General features: G+C 43.6%; 1 protein-coding gene across 1 annotated transcript in view; it reads right to left on the bottom strand.

Annotated features, from left to right (window-relative positions):
- The window catches only part of rbm19 (RNA binding motif protein 19), a gene marked incomplete at its 5' end in the record, with an annotated part of 222851 nt that overhangs the window by 162431 nt on the left and 36626 nt on the right, over window positions 1–23794 (bottom strand). Inside the window, one exon of the mRNA XM_033043004.1 lies at window positions 19318–19442. Coding sequence (XP_032898895.1) covers window positions 19318–19442 — 125 coding nt within the window. The remainder of the gene's footprint in view (window positions 1–19317; window positions 19443–23794) is intronic.

Here is a 23794-nt window from a genome sequence, read left to right as displayed (position 1 = left end):
GGAACCTCCTGACTTTAAATGCTACTGTCGTATCAAACAAAAAGGATGATTCAGGGTGGGTTTCATTAAATTCATGGGCAATTTTCTACCCACGGAATACTTTTGTCTGGCTGACTTCAGTGGCTGTTCATCGTTGGTTCATGAGAAGAAAGGATTATTATTTGACGGGTCCAATGTGGCAGAGTTTTGAGTACTGCAAAATCATGGTCTATAACATATGCCCGAACTCAGAAGCTCCATGAGATCATAGTATGTGGCCGTTGATTATTATCTGGGACGACAGATGGCACAATGGGCTAAGTGTTCGGCTGGCAACCGGAAGGTAGCCGGTTCGAATCCCGCTTGGAGTGCATACTGTCGTTGTGTCCTTGGGCAAGACACTTCACCCACCTTTGCCTGTGTGTGAATGTGTGTGAGTGATTGGTGGTGGTCGGAGGGGCCGTAGGCGCAGATTGGCAGCCACGCTTCCGTCAGTCTGCCCCAGGAGTAGGAGAAATACCCCGGCCTTACGGAGCTCCTGCTCCAGGTTTACATGCTCAGCCGGATGGAGCGGGCTGCCAGGCTCCTTCATATGGAGGGCCTAGGCGACCGGCGGCCATCAAGCCTCCTTAATGAGATGGCTGCGCTCCTGGATGGGCACACGCCGTGCCTCATATTTACCTGCATCAGCTGCCGGCCGACATCCGCCTGCAGCTCACCGACGCCTCGTTCGCCGACACCGGGGCCCTCGGCAGGCGCGCTGAAGTGCTGTGGATGGCGCGCCCGGATGACTCGCTGGCCGTCACTCCGGCTGCGCCCTATTTCCCCCGGTTAGGCGGAGGAGCAATGGAGGGAGTGACAGCTGCGCCCTGGAGGCCTGTGCGATCGCCACACCTGCAGTCCCGCACCAGCGGGCTCCAAGCGCCACCAGCTATTACCACCAGCGCTGGGGTGCTGCAGCACGACAATGCCTCCAGCCATGCGCGTTCCCGGGAAACGCCGGGGCTAGCTGCCAACAGTCCCCGCGGCGGCCGGCCAGATTCACCACCTCTTCGCCTGGGATCGGCGCTCTGGGAGTCGCTTCCTTGTGGATACCGGGGCTGAGCGTCCTGCCGCTTCGCTGGTGGACATTCGTTCTGGTAAGCGGGGGCCCGTCCTCACCCCGGCGAATGGCAGCCCCATCCGTACGTATGGGGCTCGCACGGTCCCGATCGTTTTTGGCTCCTGTAATTTCTCGTGGCAATTTACCATCGCCGATGTCTCCCAGCCGTTGCTCCGTGCCGACTTCCTCCGGGCTCACTCCCTCCTGGTGGACAGGGGCAGTGCTTGTTCCACGCCGCAACGATGGAGCCAATCGCATTGCGTCTGGGTGAGCCGATTGCATGCCCCCTGTCATCCGTGGATTACTATTTTGCTCGGGTCTTGGCCCCGTTCCCGGACATTCTGACCCCAGTTTCGGTCGTCGACCTCTAAGCACTGGGTGGAGCATTTCATAACAACTACCGGTCCACCCCTCCACGCACGAGCACGCCGACTGCCGCCTGATAAACTAGGTCTGGCATGGCAGGAGTTCTGCACGATGGAGTCCATGGGGATCATCCGCTCTTCGAACAGACCATGGGCGTCCCCACTCCACATGGTCCCCAAGGCAAGCGGGGGCTGGCGACCTTGCGGGGATTATCTGCTGCTGAATGCAGCTGCTGCCGCAGACCGATACCCCGTGCCCCACATCCAGGACTTCAACGCCCATTTGGCTGGGGCTACTATCTTCCCAAAAGTGGATTTGCTGCGCGGCTATAATCAGATCCCAGTCCACCCGGAGGATTTGCCCAAGACGGCAATCATTACGCCGTTTGGATTGTACGAGTTTGTGCGGATGCCGTTCGGCCTTAAGAATTCCACGCAGGCATTTCAACGGTTAATGGACGGGGTGTGTTGTGGTCTCGAGTTTTTGTTCGTCTACCTCGATGACATCTTGGTGGCCAGCCGCTCGCGGCAGGAGCACTGTGCTCACCTCCGGCAGCTCTGTCAGCAGCTCAGTGAGCATAGTTTCGCTGTGAACCTCGTGAATTGCCGGTTTGGGGTGACCACCATCGATTTCCTCAGCCACTGCGTGACTTCACAAGGCGCGGTTCCCCTGTCGGACAGGGTCGACGCCATCCGCCGGTTTCCCCGTCCATACACTGTGCACAGCCTGCAGGAGTTCGTCAGCATGGTGGCCTTTTATCAATGTTTTGCGCCATCTGCTGCCCACATCATGCGGCCGCTGTATCATCTTCTGGCCGGTAGGCGTAAGGACGTCGAGTGGACCGACGATGCGGTGGTGGCATTTGACTGCGCGAAGGAGGCCCTTGCTCCGGATGCACTGCTGGTTCACCCGCAGGAGGATGCCCCTATCGCCCTTACGAAGGACGCCTCGGAGTCGGCGGTTGGTGCCGTGCTGGAACAACTGACGGATGGGGGTTGGCAGCCCCTGGCCTTCTTCAGTCGGCACCTCAACAACGCCCAGAGGAAGTACAGCGCATTTGATCGCGAGCTCCTGGCTCTGTACCTGGCGGTGCGCCACTTCCGCTACTTCCTGGAGGGCCGCCCATTCACCGCTTACACGGACCATAAGCAGCTTAACTTCGCCCTGGCAAAGGTTTCCGACTCCTTGTCCGCACACAGCAGCCGCAGTTGGCGTTCACCTCGGAGTACACCACCTCCATCCGCTTCATCGAGGGGAAGGAGAACCGGGTGGCCGACGCGTTGTCCTGCCTCGCCCTCTACACCTTTTTCGAGATGGCGCCCGGCATTGACTATTTCGCCCTGGCGGAGCCTCAGCTCACGGACGGTGAGATGCCCGCCTATCGGACTGTCATCTCCGGCCTTCGCCTAGAAGATGTACTTCTCGGCCCTGGAGGAGCAACAATACTTTGTGAGTTGCTCCTCCAGGTCAGCCGCGCCTCATCGTCCCTGCTTCCTGGCAAAGGAGGGTTTTCAACGTGATCCACGGGCTGGCTCACCCATCCATCCGAATGACGACGGCACTTGTGGTTGCTCGGTTCATGTGGCATGGCCTGTGCAAGCAGGTTGGCCACTGGGCCCGCACCTGCATTCCGTGCCAGACGGCAAAAATTCATCGCCACGTCCGGGCGCCCCTCCAGGAGTTCGGTCTACCACGCCGGCAGTTCGACCACCTCCACTTGGACATTGTGGGGCCTCTCCCGCCGTCCCGGGGCATCACCCACCTCCTCGCAGTGGTGGACCGCTTCAAGCGGTGGCCGGTGGCCATACCGCTGGCCGATACTTCGACAGCTACATGCGCTTGTGTGTTGTCCGCGCACTGGATTGCTCGCTTTGGGGTGCCGGTTGACATCTCCTCGGACCGGGGTCCACAGTTCACCTCCGAGCTGTGGTCGGCCATGGGTCACCTGTTGGGTGTGCGGCTGCATCACACCACGGCCTATCACCCGTAGGCAAACGGCTTGGTGGAAAGGTTCCACCGGCAGCTCAAGGCAGCTCTGAAGGTGCGACTCGCCGGCCCGGACTGGATGGACGCACTGCTGCGGGTTTTGCTGGGCATTCGAACTGCGCCTAAGGAGGACTTGGCCTCATCTTCAGCGGAGTTTGTTTATGGGTCGCCGCTCACGGTGCCTGGGGAGTTTGTGCCATCGGTGCCGTTGCAGCAGGGACAGCCCTCATCCACCCTACAGCGCCTTCACGAGCGAGTTGACAGGCTCGCGCCAGTGCCGACATCCCGCCATGGGACATTTCGCCCTCACATGGCATCGGCCCTCCGGGACTGCCCCGATGTTTTCCTGCACCGTGACGCCCACCGCTCCAGAGGCCGTATGAAGTCCCGTGCCGGGTGCTGAAGCACGGACAGCCAACCTTTATGTTGGACATGGGGGGCCGGCTGGAGGTCGTGTCGATTGACCGGTTAAAGCCGGCACATTTGGACATTGACCTTCCGGTGCTAGTTGCCCAGCGTCAGCCGCGAGGTCGCCCCCATTCGCGGCTCCCTCCACCTGTGCATCCGCCAGCCCGTCGGCCAACTTCCGTAAGCGGTCCGGTCGGGTTCTACGCCTGCCGGTGCGTTTCATGCCTCCTGTTCTGGGGGGGGGTCCTGTGGCGGCATCCAAAGATCGGACCATTCCACTATCGAACCCCTCGGCACGGGAATGGACTACAGGGATAAAGGGCAGGGATTTAGGCGCGATCGCTCTCTTGCAGACCCGACTGGACAAAAGAACAACAACTAATAAAATTCCTCCCAAATTATCTGGCTCCTCGCCTTCATTTCGGGCTTATCGCCGCGCCACAATATCGGTAAAAGACAAACCAAAATAATACTTCTCCCAGGCAGCAGATGAAATCAAGTATTGTTCAAACGCAGCTCAGACAGCTGTATTGTTGCATGCTGTGATGAATGTGTTTGAGGATTATAAAGAAATTACAGGACAAGAAAAACTTAATATGCGAACAATAGGCATCAATTTGTCGATTCGTCTGTGGATTTGCAGAGGGGAAAAAAAAGTTGCCGATTTGACAGATGACAAAGAGGAGCAGCTCGGCAACCATTAGCACTGGCAAAATATATATGGTGAAGACGTTAGTTTTGCATAAAATTCAGACTATGGGGGAACTGGGGTTGGGGATTGGACTTTGTGCCTTCCCCCATAATGGGAACCATTGTGGGGGGATGTTTTCATGTTAAAGTTCTTTAGTATTGTCATGTTTGTATTCTTTTTTTATGTGCTGCATTGGCATAACAAATTCCACCAGCCTGGCTGTGTGGTCATTAAAAGAATTAAAGAATCAAAGAAAAGTCATTATCGGAAGTCAATTCCATCACCATTATTTTCAAATGTATTTAGAGTAAATAGATAGCGAGTATGGAGATTGAATGTATAACAGATGAGAGATGCGGCACAGCAAAAGTTAAAGCTTTAAAGATCTGTGGTGCTGTTGCCAGAGGTCAAAGCAATTTTGATCATGGAAAAGAAGAGGCTGTCATTTACCTGGAGGTTGACAACAGGCTTTATTATATTTTCCTACCTGTGGATTTTAATAATCTGAACATTGCCTGCCTGTCTGCCCCCTCTAAATACTCTAGTCTGTATAGCAATACAAAATACTTAATTCTGTATAGTTTGGTCTCTGAAAATCAATTACATTAATGCTTATAGCTGTGATGCACCAAGAGATCCCAATAATAAGGTCTGATGCCACCAAAATGGTTCTTCAGAACCAGAACAACACTCCTGGAAAAGCATGTTGGTACATATAATTGTTTTATGAAAGTTCCTCTTAAAATTGTAAATGTCTGAATATTCTAATTTTAAAATCAGAGATATTGATTGATTAGAAAATGATTTAGCAAATTATGCTGTCAAACACCCAAAAATCACTAGTTATTTTTCCTGCATCTTAAACTATTAGCAAATTGTTGCTTCATGGCAGTCTGAGCAGAAGCCAGGCTGATCATAAAAATGTCGTTTGTGCCTTCCGATAATGAAAATATCAATGTATAGTGTCACTTAAGCAGTCTTTAGAAAAAGTGTGTATTTCCACCTGATTCCCCCCCCCCCCCCTAAAAACTCAACGGACTATTGAGTTAGATGCAAAGTTCTGCTACAGAATTTAATGGATTCCTATTAAAACCTACAAAGCTGATACTTCTATTTTGCTGACTTCTCAGATGTTTGTCATTACTGAGCTGGAGCATCCAACAAGTATCTGAAATTGATTGTAATTAGCACACACAATCAACAACAAAAATAGCATTCCCCATCAATGCATACTATAGATAAAAAAACTATTTCACTGTTCAACATTTTACTGATAAAATATTTGTTTGTTTACTACTGAGTGCCCAAGTTGCGTCAATGTAAAACAATTAAAAAAGAACACTTAATTCCATGCAATGATGATTTGAAAGAAAAATAATCAAGCCAAGATATTAGCTTTTGTTATGTCCTCCACAAATAGAAACATAGAAACATAGAAATTAGGTGCCGGAGTAGGCCATTCGGCCCTTCGAGCCTGCACCGCCATTCAATATGATCATGGCTGATCATCCAACTCAGTATCCCGTACCTGCCTTCTCTCCATACCCTCTGATCCCCTTAGCCACAAGGGCCACATCTAACTCCCTCTTAAATATAGCCAATGAACTGGCCTCGACTACCCTCTGTGGCAGGGAGTTCCAGAGATTCACCACTCTCTGTGTGAAAAAAGTTCTTCTCATCTCGGTTTTAAAGGATTTCCCCCTTATCCTTAAGCTGTGACCCCTTGTCCTGGACTTCCCCAACATCGGGAGCAATCTTCCTGCATCTAGCCTGTCCAACCCCTTAAGAATTTTGTAAGTTTCTATAAGATCCCCTCTCAATCTCCTAAATTCTAGAGAGTATAAACCAAGTCTATCCAGTCTTTCTTCATAAGACAGTCCTGACATCCCAGGAATCAGTCTGGTGAACCTTCTCTGCACTCCCTCTATGGCAATAATGTCCTTCCTCAGATTTGGAGACCAAAACTGTACGCAATACTCCAGGTGTGGTCTCACCAAGACCCTGTACAACTGCAGTAGAACCTCCCTGCTCCTATACTCAAATCCTTTTGCTATGAAAGCTAACATACCATTCGCTTTCTTCACTGCCTGCTGCACCTGCATGCCCACTTTCAATGACTGGTGTACCATGACACCCAGGTCTCGCTGCATCTCCCCTTTTCCTAGTCGGCCACCATTTAGATAATAGTCTGCTTTCCCGTTTTTGCCACCAAAATGGATAACCTCACATTTATCCACATTATACTGCATCTGCCAAACATTTGCCCACTCACCCAGCCTATCCAAGTCACCTTGCAGTCTCCTAGCATCCTCCTCACAGCTAACACTGCCCCCCAGCTTAGTGTCATCCGCAAACTTGGAGATATTGCCTTCAATTCCCTCATCCAGATCATTAATATATATTGTAAATAGCTGGGGTCCCAGCACTGAGCCTTGCGGTACCCCACTAGTCACTGCCTGCCATTGTGAAAAGGACCCGTTTACTCCTACTCTTTGCTTCCTGTTTGCCAGCCAGTTCTCTATCCACATCAATACTGAACCCCCAATGCCGTGTGCTTTAAGTTTGTAAACTAATCTCTTATGTGGGACCTTGTCGAAAGCCTTCTGGAAGTCCAGATACACCACATCCACTGGTTCTCCCCTATCCACGCTACTAGTTACATCCTCGTAAAATTCTATAAGATTCGTCAGACATGATTTACCTTTTGTAAATCCATGCTGACTTTGTCCAATGATTTCACCACTTTCCAAATGTGCTGCTATCCCATCTTTAATAACTGACTCTAGCAGTTTCCCCACTACCGATGTTAGACTAACTGGTCTGTAATTCCCCATTTTCTCTCTCCCTCCCTTCTTAAAAAGTGGGGTTACGTTTGCTACCCGCCAATCCTCAGGAACTACTCCAGAATCTAAAGAGTTTTGAAAGATTATTACTAATGCATCCACTATTTCTGGAGCTACTTCCTTAAGTACTCTGGGATGCAGCCTATCTGGCCCTGGGGATTTATCGGCTTTTAATCCATTTAATTTACCCAACACCACTTCCCGGCTAACCTGGATTTCACTCAATTCCTCCAACTCCTTTGACCCGCGGTCCCCTGCTATTTCCGGCAGATTATTTATGTCTTCCTTAGTGAAGACGGAACCAAAGTAGTTATTCAATTGGTCCGCCATATCCTTGTTCCCCATGATCAACTCACCCGTTTCTGACTGCAAGGGACCTACATTTGTTTTAACTAATCTCTTTCTTTTCACATATCTATAAAAACTTTTGCAGTCAATTTTTATGTTCCCTGCCAGTTTTCTTTCATAATCTATTTTTCCTTTCCTAATTAAGCCCTTTGTCCTCCTCTGCTGGTCTCTGAATTTCTCCCAGTCCTCCGGTATGCTGCTTTTTCTGGCTAATTTGTACGCATCATCCTTCGCTTTGATACTATCCCTGATTTCCCTTGTTATCCACGGATGCACTACCTCCCCTGATTTATTCTTTTGCCAAACTGGGATGAACAATTTTTGTAGTTCATCCATGCAGTCTTTAAATGTCTTCCATTGCATATCCACCGTCAACCGTTTTAGAATTAATTGCCAGTCAATCTTGGCCAATTCACGTCTCATACCCTCAAAGTTACCTTTCTTTAAGTTCAGAACCATTGTTTCTGAATTAACAATGTCACTCTCCATCCTAATGAAGAACTCAACCATATTATGGTCACTCTTGCCCAAGGGGGCACGTACAACAAGACTGCTAACTAACCCTTCCTCATTACTCAATACCCAGTCTAAAATAGCCTGCTCTCTCATTGGTTCCTCTACATGTTGATTTAGATAACTATCCCGCATACATTCCAAAAAATCCTCTTCCTCAGCACCCCTGCCAATTTGATTCACCCAATCTATATGTAGATTGAAGTCACCCATTATAACGGTTTTGCCTTTGTCGCACGCATTTCTAATTTCCTGTTTGATACCATCTTCAACTTCACTACTACTGTCAGGTGGCCTGTACACAACACCCACCAGCGTTTTCTGCCCCTTAGTGTTTCGCAGCTCTACCCATACCGATTCCACATCCTGCAAACTAATGTCCTTCCTTTCCATTGCGTTAATCTCCTCTCTAATCAGCAACGCTACCCCACCTCCTTTTCCTTTCTCTCTATCCCTCCTGAATATTGAATATCCCTGGATGTTCAGCTCCCAGCCTTGGTCACCCTGGAGCCATGTCTCCGTGATCCCAACTATATCATAGTCATTAATAGCTATCTGCACATTCAACTCATCCACCTTATTACGAATGCTCCTTGCATTGAGACACAAAGCCTTCAGGCTTGTTTTTACAACACTCTTACCCCTTATACAATTTTGTTGAAAAGTGGCCCTTTTTGATTTTTGCCCTGGATTTTCCGGCCTGCCACTTTTACTTTTCACCTTGCTACCTATTGCTTCTACCCTCATTTTACACCCCTCTGTCTCTACGCTCACACATTTAAGAAACCCTTTCCCTTTAACTCCATCCTCCACTAGCCCATTTGATACCCCACCCCCCTTATTCAGTTTAAAACCACCCGTGTAGCAGTGGCAAACCTGCCTGCCAGAATGCTGGTCCCACACCTGATAAAATGGTCCCATGTCTGAGCATTTCCAGCATTAGGTTTATATTTCAGATTTCCAACATCCACAGCTTTTTAAATAAACTTCTTTAGTATTTAAAATAACCTTTATTTGAAAAATGGAGAAATATTAGACAGTACCAGGAAATAAAATATCCATGACAAGTGGTCAGGGAATACAAAGAAAAAGGCCCAGTTCGTTTAGACTTTTCATTATTGCTTATTTTAAACTGCATTGGACAGTGACAATTCCATTTGTATGTTGTGAGCAGGCAGCTAGCAACATATTGAACATGCACGCTGTTTTAAACCAGGGAATGGGGGACCTGTGTCCAAATGTACAAGACTCAACTGACAGACAACCAGTTACCAGCAACATTTTCCTTTCTGAATTTATATATTTAGCAAAAGCTACATATTGTGACAAAACCATGTCAAGCATCCTAGCAAGATTATTTAAAAAACAAATTAGTTAGCAGTAAAGGGCTCAACTGAGGAGAAACACAAGTGGTGTACATAAAACATTAACCTCAAATCCCTCAGAATGGAGTACGTATATTTGGCATTCATTCTACACAATAAAGGTTCAGGAAAATAAGGCATGGATGAATTACATCATTATATATATATTACATTTTATTTTTATTGAACTTGCAGTAATATCTTCACCAAAGTTGAGCACCCACAGTGAAGTCAAATGGCGATGGTAGAAAAATTGCACTCGGCAGGTTTTCAGGAGGTCGGAACTTGAATTCAAAATCTAAATCAGAACAAGGAATTTCCAGCCTATTTTTTTTTTTGTTTTCTCATAGCAGACTCGGGGAGATTAAATTATGATTTATAAAATTATGAATGGCCAAGACAGGGTGGATCTATAATTAGGGATAAAGATTTTAGTTGTAGCAAAGGAGAAAAAAGTACTAATTAGATGATTAGAGTCGTCATGGTGGCAGTTCTGGAACAGCCTGAAAGAGTGGTGGTGAAAAATCCTCATCACAGTTTAAAAGTTGTCTCTTTTTATGCTGCTAATTACTATGATTTCAAGACTTAAACAGTGAAGGTACTGTTGCCCCTGGGCTGTGACCATTATACAGAATTCTTGATAAATTATTTGATAAATGCCAATCATTCAATCTGCTTGCCTCAAAACTATTCTCTCATTTATTTCCAAAACATGTGGCCATCTCCAAAATCCAGGCCCATCTTTTCCGTATGTCCCCATCTGAAACTCTCTATCCAAGTTTCTTCCACTGCCATAGCACTCCCAAGGTTCTCCTCAAAGATGGAAGAATATTTACTGTTATTATGATGGAAGGAATCCATCTCTCTTCATCTTTCTCACTTTGCACTCAGGAAATTCATCGTTCTGGCAACTAATTCAAGTATATCGTTCCCTGAAAAAGGGAACGCTGGGTAGATTGGGTGACAATAAACTAAACTGGTTAAAAAATAATTTAACTGCGTTAGCACGTGACAATAAAAGCACCATTGAAAGTGGCGTCACAGGTAGATAAGGTGGTCAAGAAGACTTTCGGCACATTGGCCTTCATCAATCAGAGTACTGAGTATAAAAGTTGGGAGGTAATTGTACAAGACATTGGTGAAGCCACGTTTGGAGTATGGTATTCAGTTTCGGACCTTGTTATAGGAAATACGTTGTGAAGCTTAAAAGGATACAGAGAAGATTTATGAGGATATTGCCAGGACTTCAGGGCCTGAGATAAGTAGAGGTTGAGCAGGCTAGGAGCGCAGGAGAATGAAGGGTATAAGATTGTGAGAGGATTAGATAGGGTACTCAGTAGTCTTTTACCCAGAGTAGGCAAATCAAAAACCAGATGGCATAGGTTTAAGGTGGGGGGGGGGGGGGGGGGGGGGGGGGGGGAGGGGGAAATATAATAGGAAATTGAGGGGCGACTTTAAAAAAAAAAAAAAAACACACATAGAGTGGTGGGTGTATGAAACAAGTTGCCAGAGGAGGTTGATGAGGAAGGTACTGTTACGGCGTTTAGAAAAACATATGGACAGGTATTTGGAAAGTGTAGGATTAGAGGATATGGGCCAAATGAAGGCAGGTAGGGCTAGTGTAGATGGGACATGTTGTTGGCGTATTTCCATGTTGTATGACTATGAGTTCAGCTGTACCCTCGAAAACTGACCGGCAGTCCGTTTCTGTTATGGCTATAATATTCAAGCTCCATGTACCAATCTGTGACCTGAATACAGGTCATCTGCTCCCAGGATGAGACGTTCCACACCAGGGCATCGGAAATGTCCTCGTTCTTCAGGGAACGGGGATTCCCCTCCGCCATCATAGATGAGGCTCGCACCAGGGTCTCATCCATACACCGCAACACTGCTCTCTCTCCCCATCCCCGCACTCGCACCTTTCACCCCACCAGCCGGCAAATACAACAAATAATCCTCCGCCATTTCCGCCACCTCCAACGTGACCCCACCACTCGCCACATCTTCCCATCTCCCCCTATGTCTGCCTTCCGCAAAGACCGCTCCCTCCGCAACTCCCTTGTCAATTCTTCCCTTCCCTCCCGTACCACCCCCTTCCCGGGCACTTTCCATTGCAACCGCAAGAAATTCAACACCTGTCCCTTCACCTCCCCCCTCGACTCCATTCAAGGACCCAAGCAGTCGTTCCAGGTGCGACAAAGGTTCACCTGTATGTCCTCCAACCTCATCTACTGCATCCGCTGCTCTAGATGTCAGCTGATTTACATTGGGGAGACTAAGCGGAGGTTGGGCGATCGTTTCGCCGAACACCTCCGCTCAGTCCGCAATAACCTACCTGAACTCCCGGTGGCTCAGCACTTCAACTCCCCCTCCCATTCCCAATCCGACCTCTCTGTTCTGGGTCTCCTCCATTGCCAGAGTGAGCAACACCGGAAATTGGAGGAACAGCACCTCATATTCCGCCTGGGTTGCTTGCGTCCGGATGGCATGAACGTTGAATTCTCCCAGTTTTGCTAGCCCTTGCTGTCTCCTCCCCTTCCTTAAACCTCGAGCTGTCTCCTCCCATCCCCCCGCCCTCGGGCTCCTCCTCCTCCCTTTTTCCTTCCTTCTCCCCCCCACCCCCCATCAGTCTGAAGAAGGGTTTCGGTCCGAAACGTCGCCTATTTCCTTCGCTCCATAGATGCTGCTGCACCCACTGAGTTTCTCCAGCATTTTTGTGTACCTATGACCTGAATACATCTGCTTTACCGATCAGGCTTTTTGCATTGAAATAATTGCAGTTTAGTCTTTCGAACCTTTGTCATTCCCTGCCTTGCCCCTGGCTGCCCTGTACACTGAACTTACTTGCTTTGACATTTAGATTTGTCTCAACCTGCCCATCAGCCAAACTATTACTTTCGGCCCCACGTCCTCTGCTGGACTAGTTTAAACCCTCTCTAGCAGCACGAGCGAGTCTCCCTCCCGGGATATTGGTCTCCCTCCAGTTCAGGAGCAACCTGTTCCAGTTGTTCAGAGCACTTCTGTCCCAGAGGAAATCCCAATGGTCAAAGAACCTGACCCGTTCCCTCTGCCACTCATCCATCTGTCTTGTTCTCCTATTCCTACTCTCACTACAAAATCCAGACATTACGGCCCTTGAAAAGATCCTGCTTTTTAACTTTCTACCTAGCTCTCCATATTCACTCTGCACGACTCCACTCTTTTTATTACTAATGTCGTTAATCAATGTGTACCACGACTTGCAGCTGCTCATCCGTTCCCTTGAGAATGTTCTGTAACTGCTTGGAGACATCCTTGACCTGGCACCAGGGGAGGCAACACACCATCTTGGAGTCTCGTTCACGACCACAGAATCTTGTCTGATTCCTTGTTATCAAACGTCCTAACTGTACCACTCTCCTATCTTTAACGCTCCCTGTGTACATCAGAGCCAGTCGTTATGCCACAGACCTGGCTGCTGCAGCTCTTTGAAAAACAGTCTCCTCCAACAGAATCCAAAACTAGACACTATTCTTCTACACAATACTATATGTTATTATGCTCTATATTTGTTTAAGAAAGAACTGCAGATGCTGGAAAAATCGAAAGTAGACAAAAATGCTGGAGGAACTCAGCGAGTGAGGCAGCATCTATGGAGAGAAGGAATAGGTGATGTTTTGGGCAGAGACCCTTCTTCAATCTATTAGGTAATAAACTACTCTTGGGCAGATGTTTAGAAATTTTACTTTCAATTGAACAGATATTTAAATCTCTTATTGCCTTAGCATTACGTTACATCAAATTTTCCTACATAGGGAGAAACTTAATTTATACTGCAACTTAAATGATTGCAGAAGGCCATTACGGTCCGATAGGTTCTTAAAAGGTGCAATCTCTGTTCTCTATCAATTTGGCAAAATATGACAAAAAATAGCAATATGATAATGACCAAACATTTTTTTCAACGTTGCTGGCTGAGATCAATATTGCCCTGAACACCTGCTGTTCTTCATGTCATGGGATCTTTTCCATCCATCATGGGAGGAAGATGGGACTTTGGTTTAATGTCACTTATGAAAAATGGCATCCTTACAGGCCCATAATTCACAGCCCTGCTCTGGAATGTCATCATTGATTTTGTGTTCAAGTAACAATTATACAAGAGAAACTTGTCAACACTACAGAAGTGTTCCCTAGATGTTTGGTTGGTAGCTCAGATTATTTTGAAATGTTAAAATAAACTTTAGTTTAGGATGATGAGATTTGTAAAAGCACATTTATTTGTCATCACATCCATGCAAATAACATTGCAGAAAAACACTAAATATTTATTATTCTGTTTTGATCTTTAATATTTTTGTGGTTTCAAATATAGTAACATCAAATAGTATAGCAGATGTGTATTATCATGAATGGTTTTGGAGCTTTCTAAAATCCTATGTACTTCCGCCATACTTAAATTTTCCACTTAGTGGAAATTTACTACTTCATATCACATTGCATAATTACTGAACAATATCAAAAAGCTCTTGTTCCCTTTTTGATTTTGTATTCATTTAGAATTAATTATACATAACAGATCTGTCTTAGTCTACAGAATACCCAAATAAGTTTCAAAAAGGGAAAAAAATCTGAAACGTCCCTTTCACTTTGAGCACCTACTACTGAAGGAACTCAATGGGTCAGGCAGTCTGTTGAGAGGAATGTTTAGATGAGATTTTTGGCCGTGACCATTCTTAGTCTGAAGGGCACTGACCCGAAACGTCGTCTATCCATTCCCATCCACAGATGCTACCTGACCTGCTGTGTTCCTCCTGCTGTTTCTTTTTTGTTCAAGATTCCAGCCTCTGCAGTTTCTTATGTCACCACTTTAGTTTAGAGATTATTGAAAAATGTTTCTTTTATGAATAGCGATTAAGGGCCTATACTCTTGGTTTTGGAAAAGAATGAAAGGTGATCGCGTTGAAACATAAAACATTCTGATCAGGATTAGCAAGGTAGAAGCTTCTCTTGGCTGGGGTACCCAGAAACAGGGATCAAATTAAAGGGACAACTTTTAAAGACAGAATAAAAATGTCTTTACCTGCAGGATAGTAAATAACTGAAATTCTCTCAAGAAATGTTGGAAACGGAGTCGCCCAATGTATTTTATTGAATGATATAGCCTAGTAACAGGCCCTTCAGCCCACTGAGTCAATGCGGACCATCCATCACCTGTTCACAGTAGTTCTATGTTATTCCACCTTTACATCCACTCTCTAAACACTAGGGGCAATTTATGGAGGCTAACTAACCTACAAATCCACATCTTTGGATTGTAAGAGGAAAAATAAGCACCCGGAGGAAACACCCAGTCATAGGCAGAACGTCCAAACTCCACACAGGCAACACGCGACGTCAGGATCGAACCTGGGTCTCTGGCGCTGTGAGACAGCAGCTCTACCAGCTGTGCTGCCCTCGACGATAAAGACATACAGATTTTTAGATATTATTAAGGGACCCAAAGCATAAAAAGTTAGTACGGAAAAGCAAGGCTGTGGATCAAGCGGGAACGAGGGGCCAAATGGCCAAACCCTCCTTCCAGTTCAAATTTCATTGGATACTTAGTGGCACAAGGTCATCTCCTTTAGATGTTTTACTACATTGAAGACAATTTATCTCAACGTGTTTTTATTTATTTCCAAATTTAGTCAAGCTTACAATAGAAATTCGATATCTATCACCAACTTAGACATCACATTGAATGACCAAAGGTGTACTAAATAAAGTACCACATACATTTCTCACTAAACAAAAAAGCTTTCCTTTTCTCAAGCAAACAGTGAATTTATTATTTTAAAAAGCTTTAAAACAGATGAGTACGGTATTAAAAGCCTCAAGCTACACCCACATTTGCAATATAGTTTTAGTAGAGGTTTCCTGAAGGATATTGCAGATTTCCAATATCTGCAGGTTTTTTATTTTCATTCCTATGGATAGATTTAGAAGCTGCTACCAATAGTTAAGGACATCTTCATACTCCCAAAATCCTTTGCTATTAACTACTATGCTTTTGTTCAACCATAATAACCATTGGATTCCATGAATTCATCAAAATGTTTGACTTTTTAATGAAAATCTAAAATAATTGCAAGTGCTGGAAATCTGATATAAAACAGAACATTTTGAAAACAATGAAGACATCAGACAGCATCTGTCAAAAGAGAAAATAAATTTACATTTCAGGTCAAATGCCCTTTCTCAGAACTAGGATAAAGAATAAACGAGCCAGCTGTAAGTTTCAGTGAAGTCTGGTGAGAAATAGACCAGCCAGAAGAAATATCTCTTATAGGCTGAGGCCACGGTTATGATGGTGATAATCTGTTGATTAATGGTCTGGGGGGGGGGGGGAGGAGGATAGAGAGGAGAGGGGGAGAGGTGGAGAGGGGGTGAAAAAACAAAGGTATGTGTGGAAATTGAGAAATACTACAATTTAGAGCTATAGGAAATGCTCATCTGTGGTAATGGGCAGTGAAAACATGCGTTGTTGTTGTTTTTATAGAAAAGTTATATTGAATTTGGTGGAGAAAGATTACATTTGTCCATTTATAAGCAAGTACATTTTTGATGGAATGCCATAATTGCTGCCTAACAATCTCTCATACTTTAGATAAACTTTTAAAATTTGAAGACACAAAATATTGGAGTAACTCAGCAGGTCAGACGAAATCCCAGTTATGGATACGACATTTTGGGTCAGGACCCTTCTTCAAACTGTGCAGTCAGATCCTTTTTAATTAAACTAAAATTAGTTTTGTTTACTCTACTATAGAGACACAGCGTGTAAAAAGGCCCCTCAGCCCACCGAGTACATGCTGACCAACGATCACCCGTACACTAGTTCTATCCTACACACTAGAGACAATTTATAGAAGCCAATTAACCTACAAACATCGAGGAAAGAACTGCAAATGTTGGAAAAAACAAAGATAGACACAAAAAATATGGAGTAACTCAGCAAGACAGGCAGCATCTCTGGAGAGAAGGAATGGGTGACATTTCAGGTTGAGACCCTTCTTGAAACTAGTTAGGGATAAGGGAAACGAGAGATATAGACGATGATGTAGAGAGATAAAGAACAATAAATGAAAGATATGTGAAATAGTAACGATGATAAAGGAAAGGCCATTGTTAGCTGGTTGTTGGTCGAAAACAAGAAGCTGGTGCGACTTTGATGGGGGAGGGATAGAGAGAGAGAGAGAGAGAGGAAATGCCGGGGTTACTTGAAGTTAGAGAAATCAATATTCATACCACTGGGCTGTAAGATGCCCAAGCGAAATATGAGATGCTGTTCTTCCAATCTGCGTGTAGCCTCACTCAGACAATGGAGGAGGCCTAGGATAAGAAAATTATGTGTGGGAATGGGCAGGATAATTAAAGTGTTTAGCAAACGGGAGATCAGGTAGGTTCAGGCGGACTGAGCGAAGGTGTTCAGCAAAACGTTCTCCCAGTCTACGTTTTTGCCTCGCCGATATATAAGAGTTCACATCTTGAACAACGGATACAGTAGATGAGGTTGGAGGAGGTTCAAGTGAACCTCTGCCCAACCTGAAAGGAACTGTCGGGGGCCCTGGATAGAGTCAAGGGAGGAGGTATAGGGACAGGTGTTGTATCCTTTGCGGTTGCAGGGGAAGGTACCTGGGGAGCGGATGGTTTGAGTGGGATGGGATGAGTTAACCAGGGAGTTGCGGAGGGAACGGTCTCTGCAGAAGGCGGAAAGGGGTGGCGATGGGAAGATGTGACTAGTGTTAGGATCCACAGGAGTTGGCAAAAATTTGAGGATTGTGTTCTATACGACAGCTGATGGGATGAAAGGCAAGGACTAGGGGGACTGTCTATGTTGCGACTAGGGGGAGGGGGAGCAAGGACAAAGCTGCGGGATACCGAGGATACTTCAGGGAGGGCCTCATCTATGATGGGGGGGGGGAAGTCCCCGCTCCCTAAAGAATGAGGACATCTCACAAAGACTATTCCCTACTCCCAATTCTTCCATCTCCGTCGCATCTGCGCCCAAGGTAAGGCGTTCCATATGAGGACATGTATGGAACACCTCATCTGGGACGCAGATGCAGTATAGTATAAGCAGAGGAATTGGGAGTAGGGGATAGAGTCTTAGCAGGAAGCATGGTGCGAGAAGTGCAGTCGAAATTGTTGTGGGAGTCAGTGGGTTTGTAATAGACGTCAGTTGATAGTCTATTTCCTGTGATGGAGACTGTGAGATCAAGAAAGGGGAGGGAGGTGTCATTTGTTCCATCCTGCACTGAAAAATTTACTTGGACAATCTCCGATACCTCCCTCCCCTTTCTTGATCAGTTTGCTCTCAACTTATTTTTTCTTTTCCACTTAAATTCACTGCCCATTCATGATCTGACCGAGCTAAAATTAAAATTTTCAAAAAACATTTCCTGGTTCAGACTCTTTCATGCTAAACAGTGATCCTTCAATGCAATTGGTTTTAGAGATCAAGAAGTTTGCAATTATGACGAGTCCCTGTTCCTCTACTGTCGCATGCCAAAATGTAGCAATGTTACAAAATTTTGAGATTTTAAAAATCAAGTCTGTAATTTATCCCATCAGATAAAGCATAAAAATAAGTTTAATTTGACACCTAATTCACTTTCATATCTCAAGTATTTAAAAAGTTATGGCCATTTTCATACTCGGAAATGAGCATCTTGTTCCCTATTGATTTTCTATGGACATAACAAAAAAGTTGTGATCGTGAACAGTCAAAAGCCCATAACTTTCTTAAAAATTAAGAGAACTGAATGAAATTTTCAGTTATCATAGATTGAAGCATTCTGAAACAAATATAAAATAATCTTACTTGGATGACCTGAAATTAAAGCATATAATTAGTTAGTTACCTAATTGTAGCTAATTTCAGACTTCAATTACTAGATCTAAACATCTATCCATTTCTTAATAAATGATTAACATTTTTAAATAGCCTAAATGTCCAAATAATATTCACAAATAATTCACAATAAAACATGATTTTTAAATCTCATTTACATTAATTTATAGGCCAAATGGAAGGAATTCAGTGTTCAATTGCTGTAAATAAATGCCCATTTAAATCAGCTTTCCAGTGGGTCCCTGTGGAACGCGCTGGTTTAGAACGTTCACATTGCAGTAGATTTGTGCCCCAAATGCCCAGAAAAATACTGCGCGATATAATGGGCCCAAAATGAGCTACTCGCAATATTAAACTTTGTATAAAGGGATCTTTAGAAGCCCTTTTTAATGTAAAAATATACAACCTACCTTCTGTGGTTTGCTTTATGAGACCCTGCGGTTGCTGGCGGTCGCGGGTTTAGAGATTGATTTTTAAACTACTATAACTATTATTCAAGGCCTTTAAACCTAATAATAGCTTTTGCGACGGGGTCTTCCAGCGATTTTTCGTTAATAATTAACTAGGCTGAACATCTTCGATTGAACAGCCTAGAGAAAATCGCGTTTTAAACCCGCCCCCTCTAAACGGCGCCAAAATCGCGCACACCCGCAGCGGCAGATTTTCAAAGACGCTTCAGGTAGGCTTTGCAACATACCTACAAAATGGCTTTCTAATCACAGGATTATCCACAGAAATTCTGTAGGCAAATGGAATCAATAGCTGGCACAGTTCGTTTGTCAATAACCATAACATTTGCACCACTAACTTGGCCTTTCGGAACCTAGAAGAAAACTTACCTTCTTCAAAGATTCTTCAGCTGTTGAAAAATTTAGATTTTTTACAAATAATGTGCATCCTGGAATACATTCATCCTCTTCCTCACATGAATCATTTTCATTTGTTGCCGGTACATCTTGATCATCTGCAAAATAAGAAAAAAATGCTCAGTTTCTATTTGCCATTTTCTTATTGTTAACATCTAATAATTATTTGCCAAAATAAATGGCAAGGAATGTATATACCAGTGCTCTTTTCATTCTGCTGACTTGCTTGATTTACAGTGCCCAATTTTTGCCATTTTAGTTAATTCCTTCAAAACAAGTACCCCGCATTACATTTTTGTTCTTAAACAAGAGCAAAATAACTTATCAATTGAAGTTGGAACCGTGCAATGTCTGTAGAACTGGGCAAAATGTATGTCAAAACTTGCATAGTTATATAAAGTCTTTTTTTTTTTTTTTTTAAACTTGCTTTTTCATTCCATACCTGTCAAAGCCAAGAACTGCTTAACAGACTAATTCAAAATTAGATAGGAAACGCAGTCAACTATTTGGTAAAATATTGTTGTGTACTGCAGTTCAATCTTGTCAGTAGTAATGAGCACAAGTGTGCAGAATATCTTTTTGACAGCCTTGCACAATATTAAATAAAACACGCTTGGAGGATACTTGCCAAAAGCCAGATGAAATAGTTGAGGCAGATAAAATAACAACATTTAAAAGTCATATTTTTAAATTTCCCAAAATAATCTTTATTCAGATGTGGACAAGCACGTTCTAACATGTACTTAACTATCTCATGATCATTATGGTTGGCTCTTCGTAACAAGTAAAGGCCTAAAATAATCTATGTGGAAAATAAATGTTTCTTTAAAATATTAACATTCACTGAACATTTTCTGAAGCAAGCACAATTGCAAGAAAACCTCTGTAAATACAGAAAATAAATTCTTAAAAACATCAGAAAAATTAAACCTGCAGTTTGGATTTACAAGAAAGGCATGCTGGTCACGATTTTGGAATATCTGCACTGAAATCTCTATAATGAAGAGACACCATCAAAGGAGAGTTAAGCATTACTTGGTTGATAGATACTACCCTGAACTATGAATTTTAACTTGCCTGCTTACACTGAGTTTGGCAGTCAAACGTTATCTCTGTGCTGATTGATGCTATTTTTTTTAAATGTTAGTCTGCACTAGTTAAGTTTTATCAAGAAAATGTCTCAGGTATCAATTGAAGCCATTCTTTCTCAGGCCAGTTAAAATGACTTCAATGTGAGTTCAGGAGTGCTCAATGAGGCATGGATGGGTTAAAATGTATAGTGCATATCTACCTTGTTCGGAACAAAGTGGTAAACACCCTGTTCTTGTGTCGGATATTCTGCAGCACAGCAACATACCAAGATACAGTTACATTTGAGTACTATTACTTTTTCCAACCAAAACACTTGCATCTTCATGTAGAACAATGGCTTGTGAAATTTCATTGTTAAATTCAGCCATAAATATTCCTGAACCAAAGGAGAAATATTTAGAATGACGATCAATGCTATTTTGAAGAAATTGCTTAGTTGAGTTCCAAATAAGGTGGAGAAAATTGCAAAGAGGACAAAATACTTAAAAATTGAATTGCATGTTTTACAAATCTTTTTAGATAAGACAGTGAGGAGTTAGTTAAGCATTTTCCTTCAGGATTGTTTGTTATGGCAGTGAGAATAAATGATTATCTTACGAACTGCAGTGACAAATAAGTTGTTTAGTCTATTATCGTCACGTGTACCGAGTTACAGTGAAAAGAGGTGTGTTGCGAGCTATCCAGTCAGTGAAAAGGCTATGCATGAATAAAATCAAACCGTCCGCAGTGTAGATACAGGATAAAGAGAATAACGTATAGTGCAAGATGAAGTCCAGTAAAGCCTGATTAAAGATAGGCCAATAGTCTCCAATGAGTTAGCTGGTAGGTCAGGACCGCTAGTGGTCTAGAAGGTGATAGGACAATTCAGTTGCCTGATAACAGCTGGGAAGAAACTGTCCCTGTATCTGGAGATATGCGTTTTCAGACTTCTGTACCTCTGGCCAGAGGGGAGAAGAGGGAGTGACCTGGGTGAAACTAATGAATTTAGGCAAGTTATCAAACTGCTCAGTTTCTCTCATGTTCACCATTACAAATTAACAAATACATATTTAACCCAATGCATTGCCAATTTTCTTGTATCAATTATTTGCACACAGGACATTAAGGCCTCTTCCTTTAAGATTATGTTTAGATTTTTAGATTATGTTAAGATTATTTGATTTTTAACTTGAGCAATCTAATGTTCACTGGTAGACAACTTTTAAATGTTAACCAAAACCTCAAACTATCCACACTACAGATGAGACTTGAATACGGTCTTTGCTTTCAACAAGGATGGCCTCATTGAAATTGGTCATTGCAACACCTGTATCAGTAACCTCATAGAAAAGCTGCAACACAACCAGTGGCTAAGGTCATTGTGTTACAAATTTTATACACTTGGCTCCTGTTGGCTAGAGTTGAAGATAGCTGTAACACCTGGCAGCTTGCCATCCACAGTTGAATAAGGAAATCAACATTTTAACAGATACATTTTCACAATTTTGTGAAGATTCGAGGTTTACACAAAACGCAGGGTGCCATTGGCTATCACACGATAGCAATGCAAGTTGTCTCTGAAATATAATCCAAGTTAGAATGATTACATTCCCTCAATAACTATCTTGTGCAAATTGCTGTCTATGCCCATTTAGGGAAGTTATACAATTTAGTCCCTCAGGAAATATAGAGAAACAAATTTGGAGTTATCTGAAACTGTTCAGGTTGTAATTTGCTAAGTCACAAAACTTGGCACATTACAGCCCTCGGGACTTAACACTGAATTCATCACTTTCAGATAACCAGTTTTTGCACATTGCATAAGAACTAGCCAGTTTTGATTAGAAGTTATCAACCTGAGATAGTTCTGTTCTTCTCTTTGCAGATGCCACCTAATCTGTTAAATATTTTCTAACATTCACTCTTTTTACTTCAGATTTTCATGATCTGCAGCCTTTTGGTTTGCAAGTTTGTGTTTTAAAATGTCAGCATTTTGTTTTGCTTAATTTCTTTCTCCTGTTTTAATTCATATCAGTATACCTAGAATTCCTAAGCTCCTCAGCGAGGATCACCAGTACTTGCATCAGCCTCTCTCTTGCTCGCATTCCTACCAATAAATCCCCATTGTTCTCTATTTCTTAGCTTTCTTTTAAACTTAAAACATATTTGATTAAATAACTTTTCTCAGCTCTTTTGAAATTCCACTAACCTTAAACCCCTTAGTTGCCCATGACCTACTGAATATTTCCAGAATGTTATGTTTTTCTATCAGTATCACCAACTCATTTTATAGCTGTGTGTTGAGAGGGATGTGATCCATGGCAATAGTTGGACTAATTAAGACTGTAACCAGATAAGAAATAGCAGATAGGGCCATGTTGTCCCCCCAGGCATTCAGTAAAATCATGGCTGATCTGATATTGGCCTGTTCCATTCTTCTGCTTGTTCCCTATGATCTTTAAACCAAAAATCTGTCTTTCTTAGCCTTGGATATATTCAACAATTTTACTACACAGCTCCTGGGATACCAACAAATTCAAAACACCGACCACCCTCTGAGAGATGAAATTCCTCATCTCATCTTAAATCAGCAACTCTGTGTTCTGATTATAGGCCCTATAGTTCTATATCTCATGAGTATTAACATCCTCTAAGAATCAACCCTTTCGAATCACCTCAGAATTTTGCTTCAATGACCAGCTCTCACTCTTTTAAACTTCAAAGAATACGAATTAAATTTGCACAAGCTTCCTTCAAATACAACTCCATCACTAAATCAACCTAGTGAACCTTCTCTGAGCTGCCTTCAATGTGTGGATACAGTGCATTCAGAAAGTATTCAGACCCCTTCACTTTTTCCACATTTTGTTACGTTACAAACTTATTTTAAAATGGATTAAAAAAAAAAAATTTTTATCATCAATCTACACACAATACCCCAGGATGAAGAAGTGAAAACAGATGTTTAGAAAAGTAATTCAAAATAAATAATTGAAATATCACATTTACATAAGTATTCAGACTCTTTGCTATGAAACTCAAAATTGAGCTTAGGTTCATCCTGTTTCCATTGATTATCCTTGAGATGTTTTTACAACTTGATTGGAGTCCACCAGTGATAAATTAAATTGATTGGACATGATTTGGAAAGGCACGCACCTGTCTATATAAGGTCTCACAGTTGACAGCGCAAATCAGAGCAAAAACCAAGCCATGAAGAAGAAGGAATTGTCCGTAGACCTCCGAGACAGGATTGTGTCGAGACACAGATTAGGGGAAGGGAATAAAATAGTTTCTGTAGCATTGCAGGTCCCGAAGGGCACAGTGGCCTCCGTCATTCTTAAATAGAAGAACTTTGGAACCACCAGGACTCTTCAGA

The sequence above is a fragment of the Amblyraja radiata genome, chromosome 25 (assembly GCF_010909765.2).
Source record: "Amblyraja radiata isolate CabotCenter1 chromosome 25, sAmbRad1.1.pri, whole genome shotgun sequence".
Lineage (NCBI taxonomy): Eukaryota > Metazoa > Chordata > Chondrichthyes > Rajiformes > Rajidae > Amblyraja > Amblyraja radiata.
This window is presented reverse-complemented; position numbering and strand designations above follow the sequence as displayed.